Genomic DNA, 20,937 nt, shown 5'->3' with positions numbered 1-20,937 from the left:
CCATCGATATCAGCGCCGCAATCAGCGCAGTCGGCGGGTAAGCAGCCCTAGTGCCGTAATTTTTCTGAATTTCGTTCCAAGCTCTTTTATATTCATCTGTATTGTTGCTTGAAATCTTTTGCCATGTCTCTTGATGCTCGCAGCCAGGTTGGAGGCGACCCGCGTCTCCGAGGGCTTCCGCGCCCCCCAGTTTGAGGTCATTTCATCGCTTTAAGCGCTTGCTTTTTATAAGTTTCTAGCCCATGTTTTAATCAAGATTAAAGCCTGATGTTGTTGCTGTGCTGTTCTTTATGGTTTCTTGTTGCTGATCATGCAGCTCCCGGAGCCCCTGACAGGGAAAATCTGGACACTGGATGACTTCGAGGGCAGCCCTGCTTTGCTGGTCAATGATTTTTTTTTTTGGTTAATCTGTTCAGAACTCAGTTTTGTTACCTTCAGTTAGACTAGGGCAGTGGATGTGCACTCGCAATTCACGCAACTTGTGGAAGGGACTTACAGGGAAGATATTTGTCACGTAGCTACTCTTGCCACATCATCTTAATTGAGATGTTTGAACAGCCACTTGGTTAGTAAACATTTGTCTCTGATGTTGAGGTTCTCTACCCCAAAGCCCACATCTCCAAAAAGGCTTAGGTGTTCAACCAACTGCTCTTACAGGAACTGTTGCATGTGTCCCTCCCTTGAGGAAAAATACTCAGTTGTACAACCAACTGCTCTTACATAATTGTAATTGTTGATGAAGGTGTTTGAGTTTGACACAGGCCCGTTCTTATAGTTTGCTGACTAACCATCTCATTCATCAACTTTGTCTTTCTTTCAGGTTATGTTCATATGCAATCACTGTCCGTTTGTAAAACATCTTAAAAAAGATATTGCAACGCTCACTTCATTCTACAAGGAGGTAAGCACATTGGAAGACCAGATGAAATGTTCTCTTTGATTTGTGCTTGTAGCCTTAAATTGACATCGATACAATGCAATGCAGAAAGGACTTGCTTCTATCGCCATATCCTCAAATTCAATTGTGACATATCCCAAGGTTAGCCTTTACAACTTACAACCAATAAGCATGAATACCTTTTAGTTCCTTTCTATGTATTCCCTCCGTCCTGTAATGACACTAGTGTTAAAAAACGTCTTACATTATGGGACGGAGGGACTACTTCTTAACCAGGGCGCTTCTTCCAGAGAACTTAAAACGGTTTTCTACAAAAATTCATATTTTACTTTAATTTATTATCAAAGCATCTATCCAGATAATAAAATGAGTATAGTTAACTGGAATAATGTAGTGAACAAACATGCTCCCATTTTAGAAGAAACAAATAACTACGTTGAGCTTTGTGATCAAAAAATTCTTCTTCTTATGTGCTTTGTTTCTTACCCATATTAAAAAGATGAATTTCATTACATGATGCACATGTTGATCAATTTGCAAACTGTCTACTCTTTGAATATTATTTAAAATGCATCACTTAACTAGTATCTTTGATGAATAATACTTTTACCACAGATATATCTATCCTGTTGTTGTTGTTGTCTCTTAATGTACTCGTTAGTTTGTTTAGTTTTAGTCATGTAGCTATTGCTGCTGGCCCCTAAGACGATATGTTTGATTGCGAGCTTTCACGAGCTTCCCTTTCAGAATGATGTCTTAGAAATATTTCCTACTCATAGTATTATGTACCGTCTCAGTTCAAGTTGTTGTACATATTAGTAAGGATTGTTGTAGAAAAGTTAGGGAGATGCCTCATTTTGTTCTTTGCTTGTTGAACTTATGTATTGTGACGCTTCTGTGTCAATAGGTGTTACTCCAATATGGTTGATGCAACTTGTCATGTTTTCCCATTTGGACACAAATTAATCTTTTGATTCTGCAGGATGGTCCTGAATACATGGCTGAGGAGGCAGAATTGTTGAAGTACTCTTTTCCTTATTTGTATGATGAGGTCTGCCCACTATATTCCTGATGCAGTCCCTGTGATCTCTCGAACTCTTTGCTTACTTTTGTTTGATATACTACTGGATCTTGCAGTCTCAAGAAGTTGCCAAAGCATTTCGAGCAGTCTGCACACCAGAGTTCTACTTGTTCAAAAAGGTAACATCATTGGCTCGTATTTTCACGATTATGAACTCATGATTCTTACATATCCAGTGTCTCAGCTTTTGTCCATCACGTCGTGTCTGATTTTATCTAAACTTTGTGCCAGGATGAGCAAAGGCAATTTGAACTCTTTTATCACGGCCAGTTTGATGATTCAAGACCCAGAAACAATGTGCCAGTCACTGGAAGGTACATATTGTGAAACAAATGCACAAACGGTCCAGGTTACCCAGTGCTCTTACTCATTTTCAATGTGTAGGGATTTAAGCCATGCAATTGACTGTGTACTTAATGGCGAAGAATTGCCTTTCTACCAAAAACGAAGGTATGTCTGTGTCAAGTAGAATTTGAGCATGTTTTCAAAGGTCTTCGATTCACTTTCTTCGGTTCTGAAGATTTGTTTTCTGTTCCTGTAGTGTCGGGTGCAGCATCAAGTGGCATGAGTGAAATCAAAGAAGTAATATCATCAGCAACTGGACAAGAAGCTAGGCAACTGAGCAAGCAGTACTGTCGTGCTAACTTCGTCGGCTGAACATCGGCAATATAATTTGGATCGGAGGGAGTAGTACTTTTTTGGTACAATGTATGAAAGAAATGTCTTCATAGTTTTATCACATTTCTGGTTTTAAGCCTCTTATTATATTCAACTGAAACACCTTATATACAAGTAAACTGTGCACCTAATACAGAAGTGAAGTATTTTCTATAGAAATGAATGAACCAGGGATAGATGAAGTAGAATAAGAAAACAGAAAAAGAAGAAGCAAAAATCAAATGAATGAAAAGAAGAACCAAACCAACCAACAATGTACGAAGAATTAAGCACGAGCGAAAGAATAAATGAAGAAAAAGGTGTTTGAGTGAGGGAAGACGGTTGACCCCAACTCTCCCCCGCCCCCGCGGCTCCCGCAAGCGCATGTGCTTGCTCTCCCCCACGTCCACTCCTCGCCGCTGATGATCAGTCTCCCACGCCCGTGCTACTACTACCCCATTAGTTGCAGCGCCCTAGTAGTAGCGTGCAGGGGCGGAGCCAGGATTCGGACATGAGGGGGGCGAGGAAGATAATAATTGTTCGAGAACACAACAAAATAATATAGTCTCAAAAGTATAATTTGATTGTATCGCAACATATATCTGGTACTCTCTCCGTCCCACTAAAGTTGACATTTATTTTAGGACGGAGGGAGTAATATATAAAAGAAGACTACGTATCTGTGAGTTGCATATCAACTGGACTTCGGTTGGAATTATCATGTACAAATATTTGCATTTGCCATGACAGTTTGAGCTAGAGGCAACGGGCTTGAAAAGTGAATATATTTTAGTTATATTCTCTCTTCATCCTTCGGTGATGAAACATTAAACGAGCAGTAAAATTAGATTCTTAGATTGTAATTCAACTGTATCTAGTTAGTAAATTAAACCACTGCCTTCAACGGAATTGTATTAATTCAAATAGATTATTGTTTGCCAGTGGTGTACCTTGATTCATTGAAATAGACTTGTGATGCATAATGCCGGTGCAGCAGACAAACCAGCATGGTCTCCATCGTGGACTCAGTCGCCGCTGGGGTGGACAGTGGAGTGCCCTCTACCCTGTGACGCAGCGGCGGAAGCAGCGAGAGCCGATAGACGGCGGCGGAAGCAGCGAGAGCCGAGTGACGGCGGCGTAGGGGCGTATGGTGCCAGCAGACCTAGAAGCCACGGTGCCCACAAACGAAATTACAGGGTAGATATAGAAAGGAAACTGACGGCCTAATATTATGGATGCACGTAATTCTTTTCTTTCTGATGTGTACAATTAGCGATGTTTTCTCACGTTGAGCTTTGGGCTGGAAAGGTATCGTGCTGGGCCATTAACTTTAGGTCTACAAGTGGTCTACACTTTACGTATTCGTACAGATTAGTACTAGTACCTGGTAACGGAAACTCACAGGGCGGGCGAAGCCATGGGGTGTCTGACCCCTGCTCGCACCCCCTGCCTCCGCCTCTGGTAGCGTGGGCACCCGCGCTACCACTAGGCTTTTCCCTAGTAGTGTGAGGGTGTCTGCACGGGCTTGGCCACCGCTCATGGGGAGCTGGGTCTAGCGGGAAGGCGGCGGTGGTGCAAGCACATGACAGACGGTTGTCTCATATTTTTTGTCCAATGATCAATTCCATTCATGGTGACAATTGACACACCCATCAAACAATCCACTGACGCATACATGAGCTAGCTAGACGAGTCACTTATTTAAGGATGGCAATGAGTAGGTATGGGCAGGGTAGAGCAATACTATACACATATCTGTATAGTCAGTGGGTACAAAATTCTATCTATAACTGTACCCATGGATATGAAACTTTACCCATACCCATACCTAATGGGTACCCGTACCCATTGGGTACCCAGCAGGTAGAGCAAATAGTACACAAGTTGTTTATGATATTACGCTTATTGATAGCACATTTGACAAAAAAAATCTCAGCTCAATAACAGGTAAATAAGTAAATGACCGATATCAAAATTTAGAAACCACAACATACTCTTATGTCAATTGGATTAGACGAGTAACACGACAAATTAATGACAAATTAACATTAGTTCACAAAGGGAAGGGTATGCGCATACCCGCGGGTACAAGGCTACCCGTACCCTACCCATGACTTAACAAGTAGGATATGGGTACTACCCATGGGCATAAAAGTGTTCCCATACCCTGCACATGCGGGTACGATACCCGCGAGTACCCGTACCCATTGGTAAAATTGCCATCCTTCCAACAGTTACTTATTTATTCTCCCCAAGCACTAATTCAATCCAAAGAACAAAAGAAACGAAAAATCTGAAAAAAAATACCTAAGAAACAGAGCAAAGCAAGAAAACAGGCATGCTATTTAGGGCATCTCCTACGCCGACCTGCAAACTTCCCCAATCGTTCGGACCACGCTGTCCGGATAACGGAAGCCATCAGATGCTGACCTGTATTGGTCTGCAGAGCGGTCCAGACGCGATTTCTCCCGCAAACCGGAGACAAACATGGGGAGGTTTGTGGGAGTTCGGACACGCGAAACGTCGCTCTCCGCCATCCTGGCCCATCCAAAAGGAAGGCCGAGACCGCGATTTGTAGCATCCGCACTCTTTCCACGCCAAAACCCCCGCACTCTCTTCTTCCACTCCCAGCCGCTCTCCGCCTAATTCCCGCTCTTTTCTCCCACCCTCTCCTTCTCCATCACCAAAGCATGGAACCGTCAGAGAACCTGTCGGAGATGGAGGCGGCGGAGGTGCCGGAGGATCCGAGCATCACGCTCACCCGAAAGAACAGCTCGGAGATATAGCAAAATCGCCATGTCAAAGCGAAGGCTGCAAAGGAGGAGAGGATGAAGAAGCGCCTGGTTGTCGGTGGGCTTGGTGGTGGCGATGCGCGTGGTGGGTGTGACGGATGGGGCGATCGGCGAGGCCATGGAGGATGCCGCTAGGCGGACGCACCCATAGTACAGACGACGCCGTGGTCGGAGCCTTACAAGCCTCCGTACTACTATGTCGCCAAGCAGCTCGCAAACCCTGCCGGTACGGTTTCTTACATCCATGTTAACACGGAGCCTTACAAGCTTCCGTGTATTTTTCGTCGTCGCTCATCCGGGCGACGACGGCGGGTGGAGAGCAGATGGATGCCCATGCGCTGTTGTCGAGAGCGTGGGAGGTTTAAGCAGTTGATGGAGGCGACAGTGAAGAATATCAAGCTCGAAGAGAGGAGGGCCATGATCGAAAAGAGGAAGGTGGCGCTCGAGGAGAAGAAGGCTGCGCTCAAGGAAAAGAGGGTGAGTATCGTTGCCAATGCGGAGGACGCCAAGATGCTAACCTTGAATATCGAGTCTTTGGATGCCCATGCTAGAAATCCAAATAAAGAAAAGCACTTGCAAGGGGATCGAAGTCGCGACCTCACCATATTGAACACAAGCTGGTAGCCAGTTGCGATGAAGCGCGGGATATTTAAGAACACACTGCAGTGACGAGATTTGAAACTTTACGGATTTAAGAAAAAACTTTCTTGATAACTGTGAATTTTTTTGACATATGAATATTCTTTGTAAATGCAAACAATTTTTTAACTTCCAAAACATATTTGAAATGTGAATATTTTTTGTAAATAGAGATTTTTCAAAAAACACAAACATTTTTGGAAATAGGAACAAGTTGTGAAATCCCAATAATTTACTTGAAAGTTCCAAACATATTCTGAAAAACATGAACTATTTTTTGGAAACGTGATTGTTTTTTTGAAAATGTGAATATTTTCCTGAATCTCCAATTTTTTTGGAAAAGAGCATACATTTTTTGGAACTATGAATAAGTTTTACAAATAGGAATATTGTTTGAAAAACTCTGATTTTTTTTAAATTGCGAACATTTTTACAAAGTAGCGAACTTTTTTTGGAAAACATGTTTTTTTAAGGAATAATTTTATGAAATCACTATTTTTTTGGAAATTATGGTAAAATAAACAAAAACGTAAAGAAAATGTAAAAAAGAAACCACCAAAAAAACCTAAGGAAAACTATAGAAAAAAGAAAAACCGGTCCAAGAACCTTCAAAACCTGTTTTCTTTTTGTTTTGAGGAAAATGCCTAAATCTTTATTTAGTAAAGTCCACAGAGAGTGGGATGATGTTTACATTATGTTGTTGGCCAAACCACACATGACGCCCTGGAGCTAAATTAAGAGCAAATCTTGCTAAAGAATGGGCTTCTACGCTATGCTAAAATGGGCCGGCCCATCCAGAGCGCTCGGCTGGCACATAGTGTGAAACCTTGCACAATCGCCGTAACAAGCAACAAATAGGATTTTTCCAAAAGAGGACTCGGCGCTACTCCCTCCGTTCGGGTCTAGAACCAATGCGGCGAATCCGCCATGACGGATGCTAGTGGGGTGGTCCCTTCGATCAAAAGTGATCGGGCAGGAAGACCATGGGTTGAACTTTGGGGCGACCGGCTCCATCGCGTATACGTCCCTTAGCACACGCTTCCGCACCCTCTTGGGGACGTGGGTTGCGTATATCATGTTCACCGTCCGCACTTGTGGGGGAAAACCTTTCTGTCCACTGTTGTTCGGCGGCCGGGGCTCCTCCTCGTCATCACTATGCAGCCCCTTGTCTCTGCTTTCGGCATTTAACTTGCCTGCCTGCTTGAACACCCAACAATCCCTGTTGGTGTGATTGGCTGGTTTTTCGGGGGTGCCATGTATCTAGCATGATCGGTCGAGTATTCGGTCCAAACTGGACGGGCCCGGAGTATTTCTTTTGAATTGCTTTTTCCGCTGACCGGGTTTAGAGCCTCTGAATCCGGCATTAACTGTCGTATCCTCAGCGTTGTCGCCGTTAATGCGGCGCTTTTGCTTGTTGCGACGCGACCTGCCACTGCTGTCCTTGGTATCCGAATTACCAGGGCTCTTGGTCATGTTATTGCTGCGAGCTAGCCAGCTGTCTTCTCCCGCGCAAAAGCGGGTCATAAGTGTCGTGAGGGCTGCCATAGATTTTGGCTTTTCCTGTGCTAGGTGCCGTGCAAGCCACTCGTCGCGGATGTTATGCTTGAAGGCTGCTAGGGCCTTTGCGTCCGAACAGTCGACAATTTGATTTTTCTTGGTTAGGAACCGTGTCCAGAATTGTCTGGCCGATTCCTCTGGCTGCTGAATTATGTGGCTTAGGTCATCGGCGTCTGGTGGTCGCACATAAGTGCCCTGGAAATTGTCGAGGAATGCGGCTTCCAGGTCCTCCCAACAACCAATTGATTCTGCTGGCAAGCTGTTAAGCCAATGCCGAGCTGGTCCTTTAAGCTTGAGTGGGAGGTATTTTATGGTGTATAGGTCATCACCGCGGGCCATGTGGATATGAAGGAGATAGTCCTCGATCCATACCGCAGGATCTATTGTTCCATCGTATGATTCGATGTTCACGGGTTTGAAACCCTCGGGGATTTGATGATCCATTACTTCATCTGTGAAGCATAGTGGGTGTGCGGCGCCTCTGTATTGGGCTATATCACGACGCAGCTCAAACGAGCTTTGTCCACTTTGTTCGGCCCGGCCGGATTTACTGTATCCGGCGTGATGAGTACCGTCTCGTGTCGTGGGGCGCCCACCTGATCCGTAGATCGATCTTGTTTACCTTGCCTTGTCCTCCAATATGTCTCGCAGGTCTAGCGCATTTTCCCATGCCTTGGTATTTTTTGAGCGGCATCGGGGTGCGGCTTGAGTGGAGGGCCGAGAGGCCTCTCTGTCGCGGCCACGGGGTGGTCGGTCGGCCGCATCATGCGCTGGTGATGTTGGTTTAGGTGCTTCCTCCTCTAATTGGGGTAGCAACCTGCGCTTTGGGTAGCTCTTGGAGGGGCGTTCGAGTTCATACTCTTCGGCCCCAAGGACTTCAGTCCATCTGTTGGCTAGCAAATCTTGATCAGCTCTAAGTTGTTGCTGTTTTTTCTTGAGGCTTCTCGCCGTGGCCATAAGCCTGCGTTTGAAATGCTCTTGTTCGACGGGATCCTCTGGCACAACAAATTCGTCGTCGTCGAGGCTTGCCTCGTCTTCGGAGGGAGGCATATAATTATCGTCCTCGACCTCTCTGTCTGCCGCTCTCTCATGAGGGATGGCTTCTCTATCCTCCTGTGCTGAATCTTGCTGGAGGTGGTTATCTTCGGCACTGTCCGGGGTGTTATTATCTCGCGTGCCGGAATCACCATTTTTGTTTTGGCGGGATTTAGAGCGGCGCCGCTGACGCCGGTGCTTAGGCTACTTCTTGGAGGGGTCATCCTCCGCTGTTCCATTGCCATTGCCTTCTTTTGGGGTGTCCACCATGTATATATCATACGACGAGGTGGCTTTCCAGTGCCCTATAGGCGCTGGTTCTTGATCGTCTCCTGCATTGGCGTCCATACCGTCAATGTCTTCGGAGTCGAAGTCGAGCATGTCGGTTAAATCATCGACAGTGGCTACGAAGTGGGTGGTAGGTGGGCTTTGAATTTCTTCATCATCCGCATCCCAACCTTGCTGACCATAGTTCGGCCAGGGCACTCCTGACAAAGAGAGAGACTTTAGTGAATTCAGAATATCGCCGAAGGGGGAGTGCTGAAAGATGTCCGTGGCGGTGAACTCCATGATCGGCGCCCAATCGGGTTCGATCGGTCGGGGCGCGAAGGGCTCGGAGTCTGGAGAGGAGTCCGGCTCCTTGGAGTCACGGGCTTCGCAGAGAATAGGGCTGGTGTTCGGCTCGATCGCCATAGAGATTGCAGCCCTCGAGGTGGTGTCTAACCACCCATGCTCGATTGGTGTGATCGGCTCCGAGCTAGGGGTCGGAGCGGACACAAGTGCGGCTTCCAGGGCACTGTTCGGTGGCAGAGCTAAATCATGCCCATCGTGACAGTGCGGCGCGCTCGGTTGTGGATCGAATCCGTCGAAGATCAAGTCTCCGCGGATGTCGGCCGTTTAGTTCAACCTTCCAAATCTGACCTGATGGCCAGGGGCGTAGCTTTCGATCTGCTCCAGATGACCAAGCGAATTGGCCCGTAGTGCAAAGCCGCCGAATACGAAGATCTGTCCGGGAAGAAAAGTCTCACCCTGGATCGCGTCGCTGTTGATGATCGGAGAAGCCATCGGGCCTAAAAGTGACGACACAGAGGAACTCTCAATGAAAGCACCAATGTCGGTGTCAAAACCGGCGGATCTCGGGTAGGGGGTCCCGAACTGTGCATCTAGGCTGGATGGTAACAGGAGGTAGGGGACATGATGTTTTACCCAGGTTCGGGCCCTCTTGATGGAGGTAAAACCCTACGTCCTTCCTGATTAATATTGATGATATGGGTAGTACAAGAGTAGATCTACCACGAGATCAGAGAGGCTAAACCCTAGAAGCTAGCCTATGGTATGATTGTTGTTCGTCCTATGGACTAAAACCCTTCGGTTTATATAGACACCGGAGAGGGCTAGGGTTACACAGAGTCGGTTACAATGGTAGGAGATCTACATATCTGTATCGCCAAGCTTGCCTTCCACGCCAAGGAAAGTCCCTTCCGGACACGGGACGAAGTCTTCAATCTTGTATCTTCATAGTCCAGGAGTCCGGCCGAAGGTATAGTCCGGCTATCCGGACACCCCCTAATCCTGGACTCCCTCAGTCACCCTACCTCCTCTCCCGCGACCATGTGCTCCAGCTCCTGTCTTCTTCCCTCCCTTTCCTCGTCCCCTGCTGGGCACCGCGGTTGACGAAGAAGGGCCCGACGCTCGAGGAGAAGAAGGCTGCGCTCAAGGAAAAGAGGGTGAGTATCGCTGCCAATGCGGAGGACGCCAAGATACTAACCTTGAATATCGAGTCTTTGGACGCCCATGCTAGAAATCCAAATAAAGAAAAGCACTTGCAAGGGAATTGAAGTCGCGACCTCACCATATTGGACACAAGCTGGTAGCCAGTTGCGATGAAGCGCAAGATATTTAAGAACACACTGCAGTGACGAGATTTGAAACTTTACAAATTTAAGAAAATACTTTCTTGATAACTGTGAATTTTTTTGACATATGAATATTTTTTGTAAATGCAAACAATTTTTTAACTTCCAAAACATATTTGGAAAAAATGTGAATATTTTTTGTAAATCGAGATTTTTCAAAAAACACAAACATTTTTGGAAATAGGAACAAGTTGTGAAATCCCAATAATTTACTTGAAAGTTCCAAACATATTGTGAAAAACATGAACTATTTTATGGAAACGTGATTTTTTTTTGAAAATGTGAATATTTTCCTGAAACTCCAATTTTTTTTGGAAAAGAGCGTACATTTTTTGGAACTATGAATAAGTTTTACAAATAGGAATATTGTTTGAAAATCTCTGATTTTTTTTAATTGCGAACATTTTTACAAACTAGCGAACTTTTTTTTGGAAAACATGATTTTTTAAGGAATAATTTTATGAAATCACATTTTTTTTTGAAATTATGGAAAAATAAACAAAAACGTTAAGAAAATGTAAAAAAGAAACTACCAAAAAAACCTAAGGAAAACTATAGAAAAAAGAAAAACCGGTCCGAGAACCTTCAAAACCTGTTTTCTTTTTGTTTTGAGGAAAATGCCTAAATCTTTATTTAGCAAAGTCCACAGAGAGTGGGATGATGTTTACATTATGTGGTTGGCCAAACCACACACTACAGGAAATATGTCAACTTATGACCTTCTGTCAGTGACCCTCGAAGAATTGGTCATAAATCTATGACCATTTTAGACCAATTGGTCAAAAGCTGTTCAGGGGGCTCCAAACTCTGAACCATTGCGACCATTTTGGTCAGAAAGGTCGTAATTTCCTTACACGAAATGGTCACAAAGCAAACAGTGCTAGTCCGCTCCCTTATTTCTAGCTGATCATGACCAATATAGATGGTCATAGCCTTGTAGATTGTGGTGGGTTGTGATGACTAGGCGTCATCTCATCAGTTTTGCCTATGTGTCATGTCCATGTGGCAGTTTTTGCCCTAGGTTGTGAAGCAACCTATATTTCTATCATTCCCAAAATTCCCAAAAAAATCTCATAAATTCTTTGGGGCATATCCTCATCAAATATGTAAAAATCCTTCCTTGCCTAGTTCAAAACTAATTCAACAATATTCATTTTCCTATTCTGTTCACAACAACACTTTATGAAGGAAGTGCTATTTATATATTCTTGATTGCCCTTGGAATTTTTGGGCACTCTTTCCTATCCAAATCATTACCGCATGACAAAATTCAGCTCCATTTGCCTAGCAAATCTTCTTCGGAAAATTTCCAAATTTTTGTCCACCTAGAAGCATTGTGAAGGAAGTACCTTTTTTATATCTCTAAATGACATGAAATTTATACAGTTCCTTCATATGTCCAAATTATCACCCTCCTCCAAATTGCAGCTCAGTCAAATCATCTATGTGAGCCCAGGTTCAATTTATATATTATGGCTAAATTGGCACGTTGCAAAGCAAGTGTTATATAGACCCCTCCTATTACCCTCCAACTTTTCGGGCACTCTTCCATACCCAAATCATTGCCACATGATAATATTCAGCTCAATTTTCCTAGTAAATCTTTCTCGGGAAATTTCCAAAGTTTCTACCTCGAGAGAAGCTTTGTGAAGTAAGTAGTAGCTAGGCTTACCCAAATGATCTGAAAATTTACCAGAGCATGACCATACCTAAGTAACTTACCTACACCAATTTTGAGCTCATTTCATTCATCCAATCTCTCTCACTAGTTTTCCCAAGTTTCTGTCCATAGAAGAGCATTGTGAAGGAAGTACTACTTTGGCATGTCCAAATGGTATCAATTTTCTACAATGCTTTCCTATGCCCAAATAACCATCATTCACAAAATTTCAGCTCAATCCATTCATTATTTTGAGCCCAGCTTCAACATTCATATTTTTGTCCAGCATGGTACTTTGCAAAGCAAGTACCACCTAGGATCCTCCTTTTGAGCTCAAAATTTGTGAAGACATTCTCCTTAGTAGATGATCATCCTCAGCCAAAACTCACGCCCATTGGCCATGTGCATTTCCCGTACCGCTAATCAAACACTTGGCTGCTAATTCATGTTTGAGCATCGATCGGTCTCCTCGTGAGAATCTTATGTTGTAATTTTCTTCCTAGCACCAACCTGGGGAGTGCCCAACCCACTAGACATGTCTAGACCACCCAGAACACATGGCAACACCACGGTCACGCGGTGACCACGCGGCGGGCATGCGAGTTTACGCGCTCTAGAGATGGGGCCCTCGGCCACCGCCCAAACCTCGACGTATCGCCACCAAACCATGTATTTATGATTAAATAGGTACTTATGTACCTAGAAATGATTTTTTGAAAAAATAAATAGCAAACTATGAGGCAGCTACAGTTCAAATTTGACCCGCTTCCAACTGAATCGGTGGAAATTTGTCTTTTTCATGAGAGGTGGATCAAAACTTTTTAAACCCAACCATTTTATCAATTGTGCATTAAATATGTCCTAGTATTTTAGAAAATTGATTTGGTCCAATTTTGCAACAATTATTTGGTAGTTCCTTCACAAAAAAACCTCCTTTCGGGCACTCGGAAAATGAAAAATGGTTTTTTCGTCCAAAGAAAATGAAAACTTCCTTAGGCAACATTGTTTTCCATTCCAATATGCACCCTTGTGCACAATATGAGATCATTTGAACAAACTATGCCATGAATGTGGCCATAAGATTGATCATTTGACTTGAAAGCCATGAATCTTCAGAGATGATAGCTCATTTCTGAGAACACTTTTTTAAAATAATTGCCGTGTTACAAGTTTGTTATTTTTCTTGGGAACTTGTCCACATATAATGACACAATGCGAAGGTTTCCCAATTTTTTGATATTTTTTGAATTTTTTATGCCCGTTTCAAAATGCGGTCAAAACGGCGGGCTTGACCGTTCCTAGCTAGTGGTTGAATCTTGGAAAACTTTTGGTGTTTCTCTGATTAAATAGATACTTATGTACCTAGAAATGATTTTTGGAAAAAATAAATAGCAAACTATGAGGCAGCTGCAGTTCAAATTTGACCCACTTCCAACTGAATCGGCGGAAATTTGTCTTTTTCACGAGAGGTGGATCAAAACTTTTTACACCCAACCATTTTGTCAATTGTGCATTAAATATGTCCTAGTATTTTAGAAAATTGACTTGGTCCAATTTTTCAACAATTATTTGGTAGTTCCTTCACAAAAAAACCTCCTTTCGGGCACTCGGAAAATGAAAAATGGTTTTTTTGTCCAAATAAAATGAAAACTTCCTTAGGCAACATTGTTTGCCATTCCAATATGCACCCTTGTGCACAATATGAGATCATTTGAACAAACTATGCCACGAATGTGGCCATAAGATTGATCATTTGGCTTGAAAGCCATGAATCTTCAGAGATAATAGCTCATTTCTGAGAACACTTTTTTAAAATAATTGTCGTATTACAAGTTTATTATTTTTCTTGGGAACTTGGCCACATATAATGACACAATGCGAAGGTTTCCCAATTTTTTTATTTTTTTTAATTTTTTATGCCCGTTTCAAAATGCGGTCAAAACGGCGGGCTTGACCGTTCCTAGCTAGTGGTTGAATCTTGGAAAACTTTTGGTGCTTCTCTGATCAAATAGATACTTATGTACCTAGAAATGATTTTTGGAAAAAATAAATAGCAAACTATGAGGCAGCTGCAGTTCATTGACCCGCTTCCAACTGAATCGGCGGAAATTTGTCTTTTTCACGAGAGGTGGATCAAAACTTTTTACACCCAACTATTTTGTCAATTATTCATTAAATATGTCCTAGTATTTTAGAAAATTGATATGGTCCAATTTTGCAAGAATTATTTGGTAGTTCCTTCACAAAAAACCCTCCTTTCGGGCACTCGGAAAATGAAAAATGGTTTTTTCATCCAAAGTAAACGAAAACTTCCTTAGGCAACATTGTTTGCCATTCCAATATGCACCCTTGTGCACAATATGAGATCATTTGAACAAACTATGCGACGAATGTGACCATAAGATTGATCATTTGGCTTGAAAACCATGAATCTTCAGAGATGATAGCTCATTTCTGAGAACACTTTTTTAAAATAATTGTCGTATTACAAGTTTATTATTTTTCCTGTGAACTTGGCCACATATCATGACACAATGCGAAGGTTTCCCAATTTTTTGATTTTTTTTGAATTTTTTATGCCCATTTCAAAATGCTGTCAAAACGGTGGGAATGACCGTTCCTAGCTAGTGGTTGAATCTTGGAGAATTTTTGGTATTTATCTGATTAAATAGATACTTATGTACCTAGAAATGATTTTTGGAAAAAATAAATAGTAAACTATGAGGCAGCTATAGTTCAAAATTGACCCGCTTCCAACTGAATCGGTGAAAATTTATCTTTTTCACGAGAGGTGGATCAAAGCTTTTTATACCCAATCATTTGGTCAATTGTGCATTAAATATGGTCTAGTATTTTAGAAAATTGATTTGGTACAATTTTGCAACAAATATTTGGGAGGTCCTTCACAAAAAAAAATTCCTTTTAGGCACTCGAAAAATGAAAAATAATTTAAAAGAACTCATTTCTCGTAACTCTTTAAAAAATATTTGTCTTATTTCAATTTATGATTATTCTGGAAAACTATAGTCAAATTTGCTGACACAATGAGAAGTTTTTTTTTTCAAATTTTCAGCTCATAATAAAATAGCTAACATGATTTAGCATCTTACTTTTAGTCAATTTTGACCAATTTAAATGGTCAAAATATCAATACATGTATACTGTGTTCTGATTGGTCCATGGGCCTCTCACACGGATCATGGATAAATCACCGTCGGATCCTCCTGGATCCAACGACCCTCATCTCACGGTCTCACCCACCCACCGCGAGCTACCCCTAAAAAAAACCCCACCGCACAACACTCATCTTTATCCCCGCACAGTGAACCCTAGCGCTCTCACCCTCTCCCTCCCTCTGGATCCACCGCCGCCGCACACAACTCCTCCTTCTGGATCCACCGCCGCCGCGCCCCCAACCCCACTCCCTCCCTCTGGATCTCGACGCGCCGCCGCCCCCTCACACTCTCACCGCCGTGGGCTGGAGGTGCCACACTGGATTCGGTCCAGGGCACCACCACTAGCTGGCGTCGTGGGCGGGGTGCGGCGCCCGACCAAGTGTGCCCCCTGCTCCCCGTGCCCGACCGCTCGCTCCGCCTCAACCTCGTCGTCTCCAAGGACCTGCGCAGCCGCCTCCAGGATCACGTCTTCGTGCTCAAGGAGGACTCCACGCTGCCGCCCGTCGCATCGACCTCATTAGGGTCAGTCCCTTTCCCCCCTTCCCCAATTCACCGTCCATTCCGCGGTGGTACGCCCTGACGGATCGAAATGGCCCCTAACTCACAGATCTCTCCCGTCCCCTCCTCCCCTCGCAGCGGCCACCCTGCTCGCGTTGTTCCAGCAGTGGGGTCTCCGGTGCGGCCCGACGGTGAACCCGGGGCACCCGTGCAGGACGCGGGACTGGATCGAGTCCTTCGCGCAGAATGCGTCCGTCGGCTGCAGTTGCGACCGCTGGCCCGTGTGCCGCATCACGCACCTGTTCGTTCCCTGTCTTCCCCGCTCGCCCGAGGCCTCTGGCTTTTCGGTTTTCCCGGTGCCTTTGCTTGTGGATTGACGGCTGGGCTCTGGATCATGCAGGAACATCACTGGATTCTGGAATCTGACCGAGATCCCGCCGGAGCTCTTCAACTCGACGGAGCTGGTCTCTCTGTGAGTCATGGCATTGGTGTCTGTTGCTGTGCAAACTGCTTACACTAGGCAATGCGAGAATTAACCAGCCTACTAGAAGTAGGAACATGAGGTTGGATCACTGTGCAAACTGCTTACACTAGGCATACCTCCCTTTTGAAGCCGGTGTGCAAACTGCTTACACTAGGCATTGGTGTCAATTTGCTCTAGTCATGTTCCTTCTAGCTGTTCTGATATGTCAATTTGCTCTAGTCCTGTTCGATTCGTATGGATCTAAAAACAATTCCTTAGGGCTGAAATTATAAATGTATACGGCAACGAATTCTTGTGGTTCTAAATTTGCTGAAATTGCAAATGTGTCTGAGAACAAATTATTAATAGAATTCTTGGGGTTGCTGGAATTAGAATATTAATAGACTGCTTTGACGACTCGGCTTCATTTTACTGCGATGCCGAATAAATCATATGTTATGGTTCATGGTACAAGGGGAATTCGCTGGCCCAAATGAGGAGCCAAAGCAACACCAAGTCACAGTTTCACATGCCGCTTCTAAGGGGAGATATGCAAGGTAATAAACTCCTAACATCTTCAGTTTGTTTTTCTGGGTTGCTCTTTGTTCAACACCACTAAGCATGGTCATTTTGCATTCTGAAATGTGATTTCCAGATCTATAGCTCAAATACTATGGTTCCCAGTGTTAACTTGTCCGTTGTTGTTTATATTCCAAACTATTTTTCCCTGAAAAATGGGTATCATTAATTCTTCTGTTTCCATGTGGTTAGCCTGATTTTGTTCTTAAAAAGTAAACATTCTACACTGCAGGGTGCATTAGTGATTGGCTAAGAACAGTACTGAAAAAAGAGCAGTCTATTCATTCCAAAAACATTCTCTGATTCTAAAATTTACTGAAATTAGAATAAAATATACACAATGTGTTGATAACTTTGTTCCCTTCACTATATTCTATTTAACACATGTGTTCTGGTTCAGGTTTAAAGAGAATTTGAATGCCAAGCCACTGGAGACGAAGCAAAACCACCATCAAGTTGCTGTCTCATGCGCCGCTTCAAAAGGGAGGTATGCAAGTTGAACACTCCTAACCTCTTACTTATTTCTTTTTGGATTGCTCATTGGTGTCTGCTGTGCAAACTGCTTACACTAGGCATTGGTGTCTGTTTCTGTGCAAACTGCTTACACTAGGCATTGGTGTCCCTCCACTCCTCACAGCGCCCCCTCTCTTCCTCCCTCCCGCCATTTCGAGTTTGGATCCGTGATTGCATCTCCTCTTTTCTGTAATTGCAGCAATGTCACTTGATGAGTTGATGTCGTTCATGATGTGATGTTCTGTATGCAGATCAAGGTGCCTACAGCATGGAGACAAACATAGATCTGAATTGTCAGGTAATCTGTTTCTCTTTTCCAGTATGTATAATAGTTTGTTTTCTCAATCTCCTCTTGTTGATTCTGTCTTGCTATAATAGTTCATCGGTACACTAGAGCCTGAATATGCACTTCGTACTGTTTCTTTTTTGCTTCCCAGGAGTGGTCAAGGTTTGCTATTCTCATGGGTGGGTGCAGCAAGGGCCTGGGCAAGCGCGGTGCACAGTGGATGGAGGTCATCTCGTGGGAGCCCAGGGCGTTCGTCTACCACAACTTCCTGGTAATCACTACTGCTACTGCCCACTCTGCCTTCCCTTTAACACCCATAATCACTGCTGCTGCCACCATGGTTCATTCGGTCCTGCACCTGCTCACGCATGCACACTGTCCTGTGTTTGTGGGAAGCTGGTTTTGTTAGGTAGTCCATCGATGATGTAGGGTTTCTGTTTGTAATCTGCGCTGATGCCCACTCTGAAAGTTTGGTGACAAAATAATGCATCTTGAATCCTGGGAAGACTACTAATAATCTGTCATTGGAAGATATGCTACGGCAATGCAGCAATTTGAATTGATATTCACATTGAATTAATGACTTGTCTTGTTGTATGCAATTGAAACATACCCATATAAAAGAAGTCCGTTCCATGCAACATTTTTACTGTTTTACTCAACTTGTTTTTGTAGTTACTTGATACATATTACCTTCGTCCCATAATAAACCATCAAATGTACTCCTGGGAGGGATAAACATCTTTTTTAGAACATGGGTTGAAGCAGACTGTACTTGCCTACTGAGAATATGAAAACAAGATATTTTGTTTGCTAATATGAAGATAGCATTGTGTTTAATCTAGTACTGATGATTGTTTTCATTCTCATATAAATTTGTTAATGATGGTGATTTTGTACTAGCATATAAACTCGTTTTTGTTGTCACTTGATACATACTTAGCTTGTACTTGAAGTTGTGGGTTAATGCTTGTAATTTTGTTCTACTTGTATGCATTGGTACCCCCATCATCGAGCACGCACGGATGCAATAGTGGCAAGAAGATCATGGTCGTGTGCATCATCAAGCACACCATGGCGAGCATCCACCTCCTCACAGTGGCAAGAAGAGCATGTGCCTAGTTTGTAATCGCTGTCGAAGGAGCTCCATGCTGAAGAACATAACACTTGTAGAGCTTGTAAAGTACCATGTTATTGAACTTGTGGAGCATGTAATTGTGACTTCCACTATTGTATGTTAGAGTTATTTGTACAGCAGCAACTCTGTATTGATTGGTAATATTTGTACAACAGCAACATTGGCTGGTAATATTTGAAGTATTTTGTGTGTTTTCTGCGCCAATTTAAATATTGTGTATTTATTTACGTTAAATTGGAAAATGAAGAATGTGACCCTGACAAAAAAAGAAAAAATGAAACTGTTGAGACAAAAAGGCCATGGGCCAAAAAATAAAAAGGTTGCAATGAAGGCCATGGGCCAAAAATAAAAAGGCTGCAATGTTGGGCTTGGTCCATGAAGCTGACAAAAAATTCACAGAAAAAATATATATGGGCTGAATTAATGGGCTCGGCCCATATAAACACCGAATTGGACCGGGCTGAATCTTGTGCCACGTCAGATTGCCACGCTGGATGCCTACGTGGCTTGGGGAGGTTGCTAGTAACCAAAACGCCACAATAGACGTATTTTGATCATAAACGTTTGCGACCATTCCAGAAGAAAGGTTGCTATAGTCAGTTTACGACGCCCAGCTTTTGACCTTATGTTTTTGGTCACAAAAAGGTCATAAATGGAAATTTGTGACCTTTCAGTGACCAATAGTGGTGGTCATAAGTTGACATATTTCTTGTAGTGACACATGACGCCCTGGAGCTAAATTAAGAGCAAATCTTGCTAAAGAATGGGCTTCTACGCTATGCTAAAATGGGTCGGCCCATCCAGAGCGCTCGCCTGGCACATTGTGTGAAACCTTGCACAATCTCCGTAACAAGCAACAAATAGGATTTTTCCAAAAGAGGACTCGGCGCTACTTCCTCCGTTCGGGTCTATTGGACACCCTCATAATTTGGGCTAGACTTTGATCATCTATGTGATTAATAAAATACAAAGTATATTCTAGAGAAGTATATTATCGGATTTGTATTTGAAAGAGGTTTCCTACAGAATAATAATTATGACCTATATTTTACATTTTATTAGTTAAATATATAGGTTAACCTTCAACCAAAGTATGAGCGGTCCTAATAAACGAGGCGCATATACACCCAAGACCCAATTCAGAGTACGATACATATGCATATCTGGTGTGAATTGAAAATGTTGCTACTATAGCTTGGACCTTTTCATTTTAAAATTGCATTTGGCCATTGCCTTATTGTTCCCGAGGGTCTGTCTTTTGCTATTTGATTGAGCTTACACTCTATGTCGTCGCTTTTCATCTGTAAGGCTGTAAGTACCACATGCTTTCTTGATTTGTTTACCTTAAATTGTAGTCAAGCTGGCTTTTCCTAGAAATATAAGTTTCTTCCAAATGTATTACATCGGAGTTCACTGTAATTTACATGTGCAAAGGTACATCCATGTCAAATCCAAATATTATGTCATGCAGTACATCTTCCTCTATTTAAGTTATTTCTCCCCAACAGCGCTGACAACATTTAAGTAACATATACTCATGATCATTGGGAAAAAATAAATTAAATTGAAATTATTTTTCCCCGACCAAACACTGGCCATGAACAAATGAGTAGGTTTTAGTTGTTTATTCCCGGCCGCAGCAAAGCGTGGCATTGCTTCTTGTTCTATACAACTCCCATTGTTCACTATTATAAAATGTTTTAACTTTTTTCTAACTCAAATGTATATAGACATGTTTTAGTGTGTTTGTTCATTCATTTTTGTCCATATGTAGTCCATATTGGGATATCCAAAACATCTTATATTTGTGAACGGAGGGAGTATATTGCAGCTAAATAAAGTCTATGCTGCAGCACCGACTGGATTTTAATGCATCCGTCGTCCCCAAGCTTGTTGATTGAGGACGGAGTGCAAGCACAGCATGACAGCATCCTAGCTACAAGATCAGGCTTCTCAAAAAAAAAGCTACAAGATCAGGTTGGATCGTGCTTTAGATACAACACATATGTGTTCTTGCTCTAGTATATACGTTTTGATCTAGAAGACGAA

At 43.0% G+C, this 20,937-nt stretch overlaps 2 protein-coding genes across 2 annotated transcripts; both read left to right on the top strand.

Moving 5' to 3' along the window:
• The first annotated feature begins 320 nt into the window (after positions 1–320).
• On the top strand, positions 321–2,715 carry LOC119273455. The gene is made up of 8 exons (XM_037554603.1): positions 321–382; positions 821–901; positions 986–1,039; positions 1,881–1,949; positions 2,036–2,098; positions 2,211–2,293; positions 2,364–2,429; positions 2,521–2,715. Exons 2-8 carry the CDS (start codon positions 824–826, stop codon positions 2,549–2,551), a joined length of 444 nt encoding a protein of 147 aa, XP_037410500.1. The 5' UTR covers positions 321–382; positions 821–823; the 3' UTR covers positions 2,552–2,715.
• A 13,285-nt stretch (positions 2,716–16,000) lies between these two features.
• Positions 16,001–17,609, top strand: LOC119273096. The gene is made up of 4 exons (XM_037554385.1): positions 16,001–16,210; positions 16,310–16,381; positions 16,848–16,929; positions 17,352–17,609. Exons 1-4 carry the CDS (start codon positions 16,001–16,003, stop codon positions 17,366–17,368), a joined length of 381 nt encoding a protein of 126 aa, XP_037410282.1. The 3' UTR covers positions 17,369–17,609.
• The last annotated feature ends 3,328 nt before the right edge of the window (positions 17,610–20,937 follow it).

The sequence above is a fragment of the Triticum dicoccoides genome, chromosome 3A (assembly GCF_002162155.2).
Source record: "Triticum dicoccoides isolate Atlit2015 ecotype Zavitan chromosome 3A, WEW_v2.0, whole genome shotgun sequence".
Classification (NCBI taxonomy): Eukaryota; Viridiplantae; Streptophyta; class Magnoliopsida; order Poales; family Poaceae; genus Triticum; species Triticum dicoccoides.
Note: the sequence above shows the minus strand (reverse complement) of the source record. Positions and strands in the feature narration are given on the sequence as shown.

Coding starts and splice junctions, on each gene's coding strand:
- LOC119273455 (XM_037554603.1), top strand. CDS start 824: ATGTTCATATGCAATCACTGTCCGTTTGTAAAACATCTTAAAAAAGAT. Junction 1,950..2,035: donor TTCCTTATTTGTATGATGAG/GTCTGCCCACTA, acceptor TGGATCTTGCAG/TCTCAAGAAGTTGCCAAAGC. Junction 2,294..2,363: donor AATGTGCCAGTCACTGGAAG/GTACATATTGTG, acceptor TTCAATGTGTAG/GGATTTAAGCCATGCAATTG.
- LOC119273096 (XM_037554385.1), top strand. CDS start 16,001: ATGGCCCCTAACTCACAGATCTCTCCCGTCCCCTCCTCCCCTCGCAGC. Junction 16,211..16,309: donor GTGTGCCGCATCACGCACCT/GTTCGTTCCCTG, acceptor TGGATCATGCAG/GAACATCACTGGATTCTGGA. Junction 16,382..16,847: donor TCGACGGAGCTGGTCTCTCT/GTGAGTCATGGC, acceptor TCATGGTACAAG/GGGAATTCGCTGGCCCAAAT.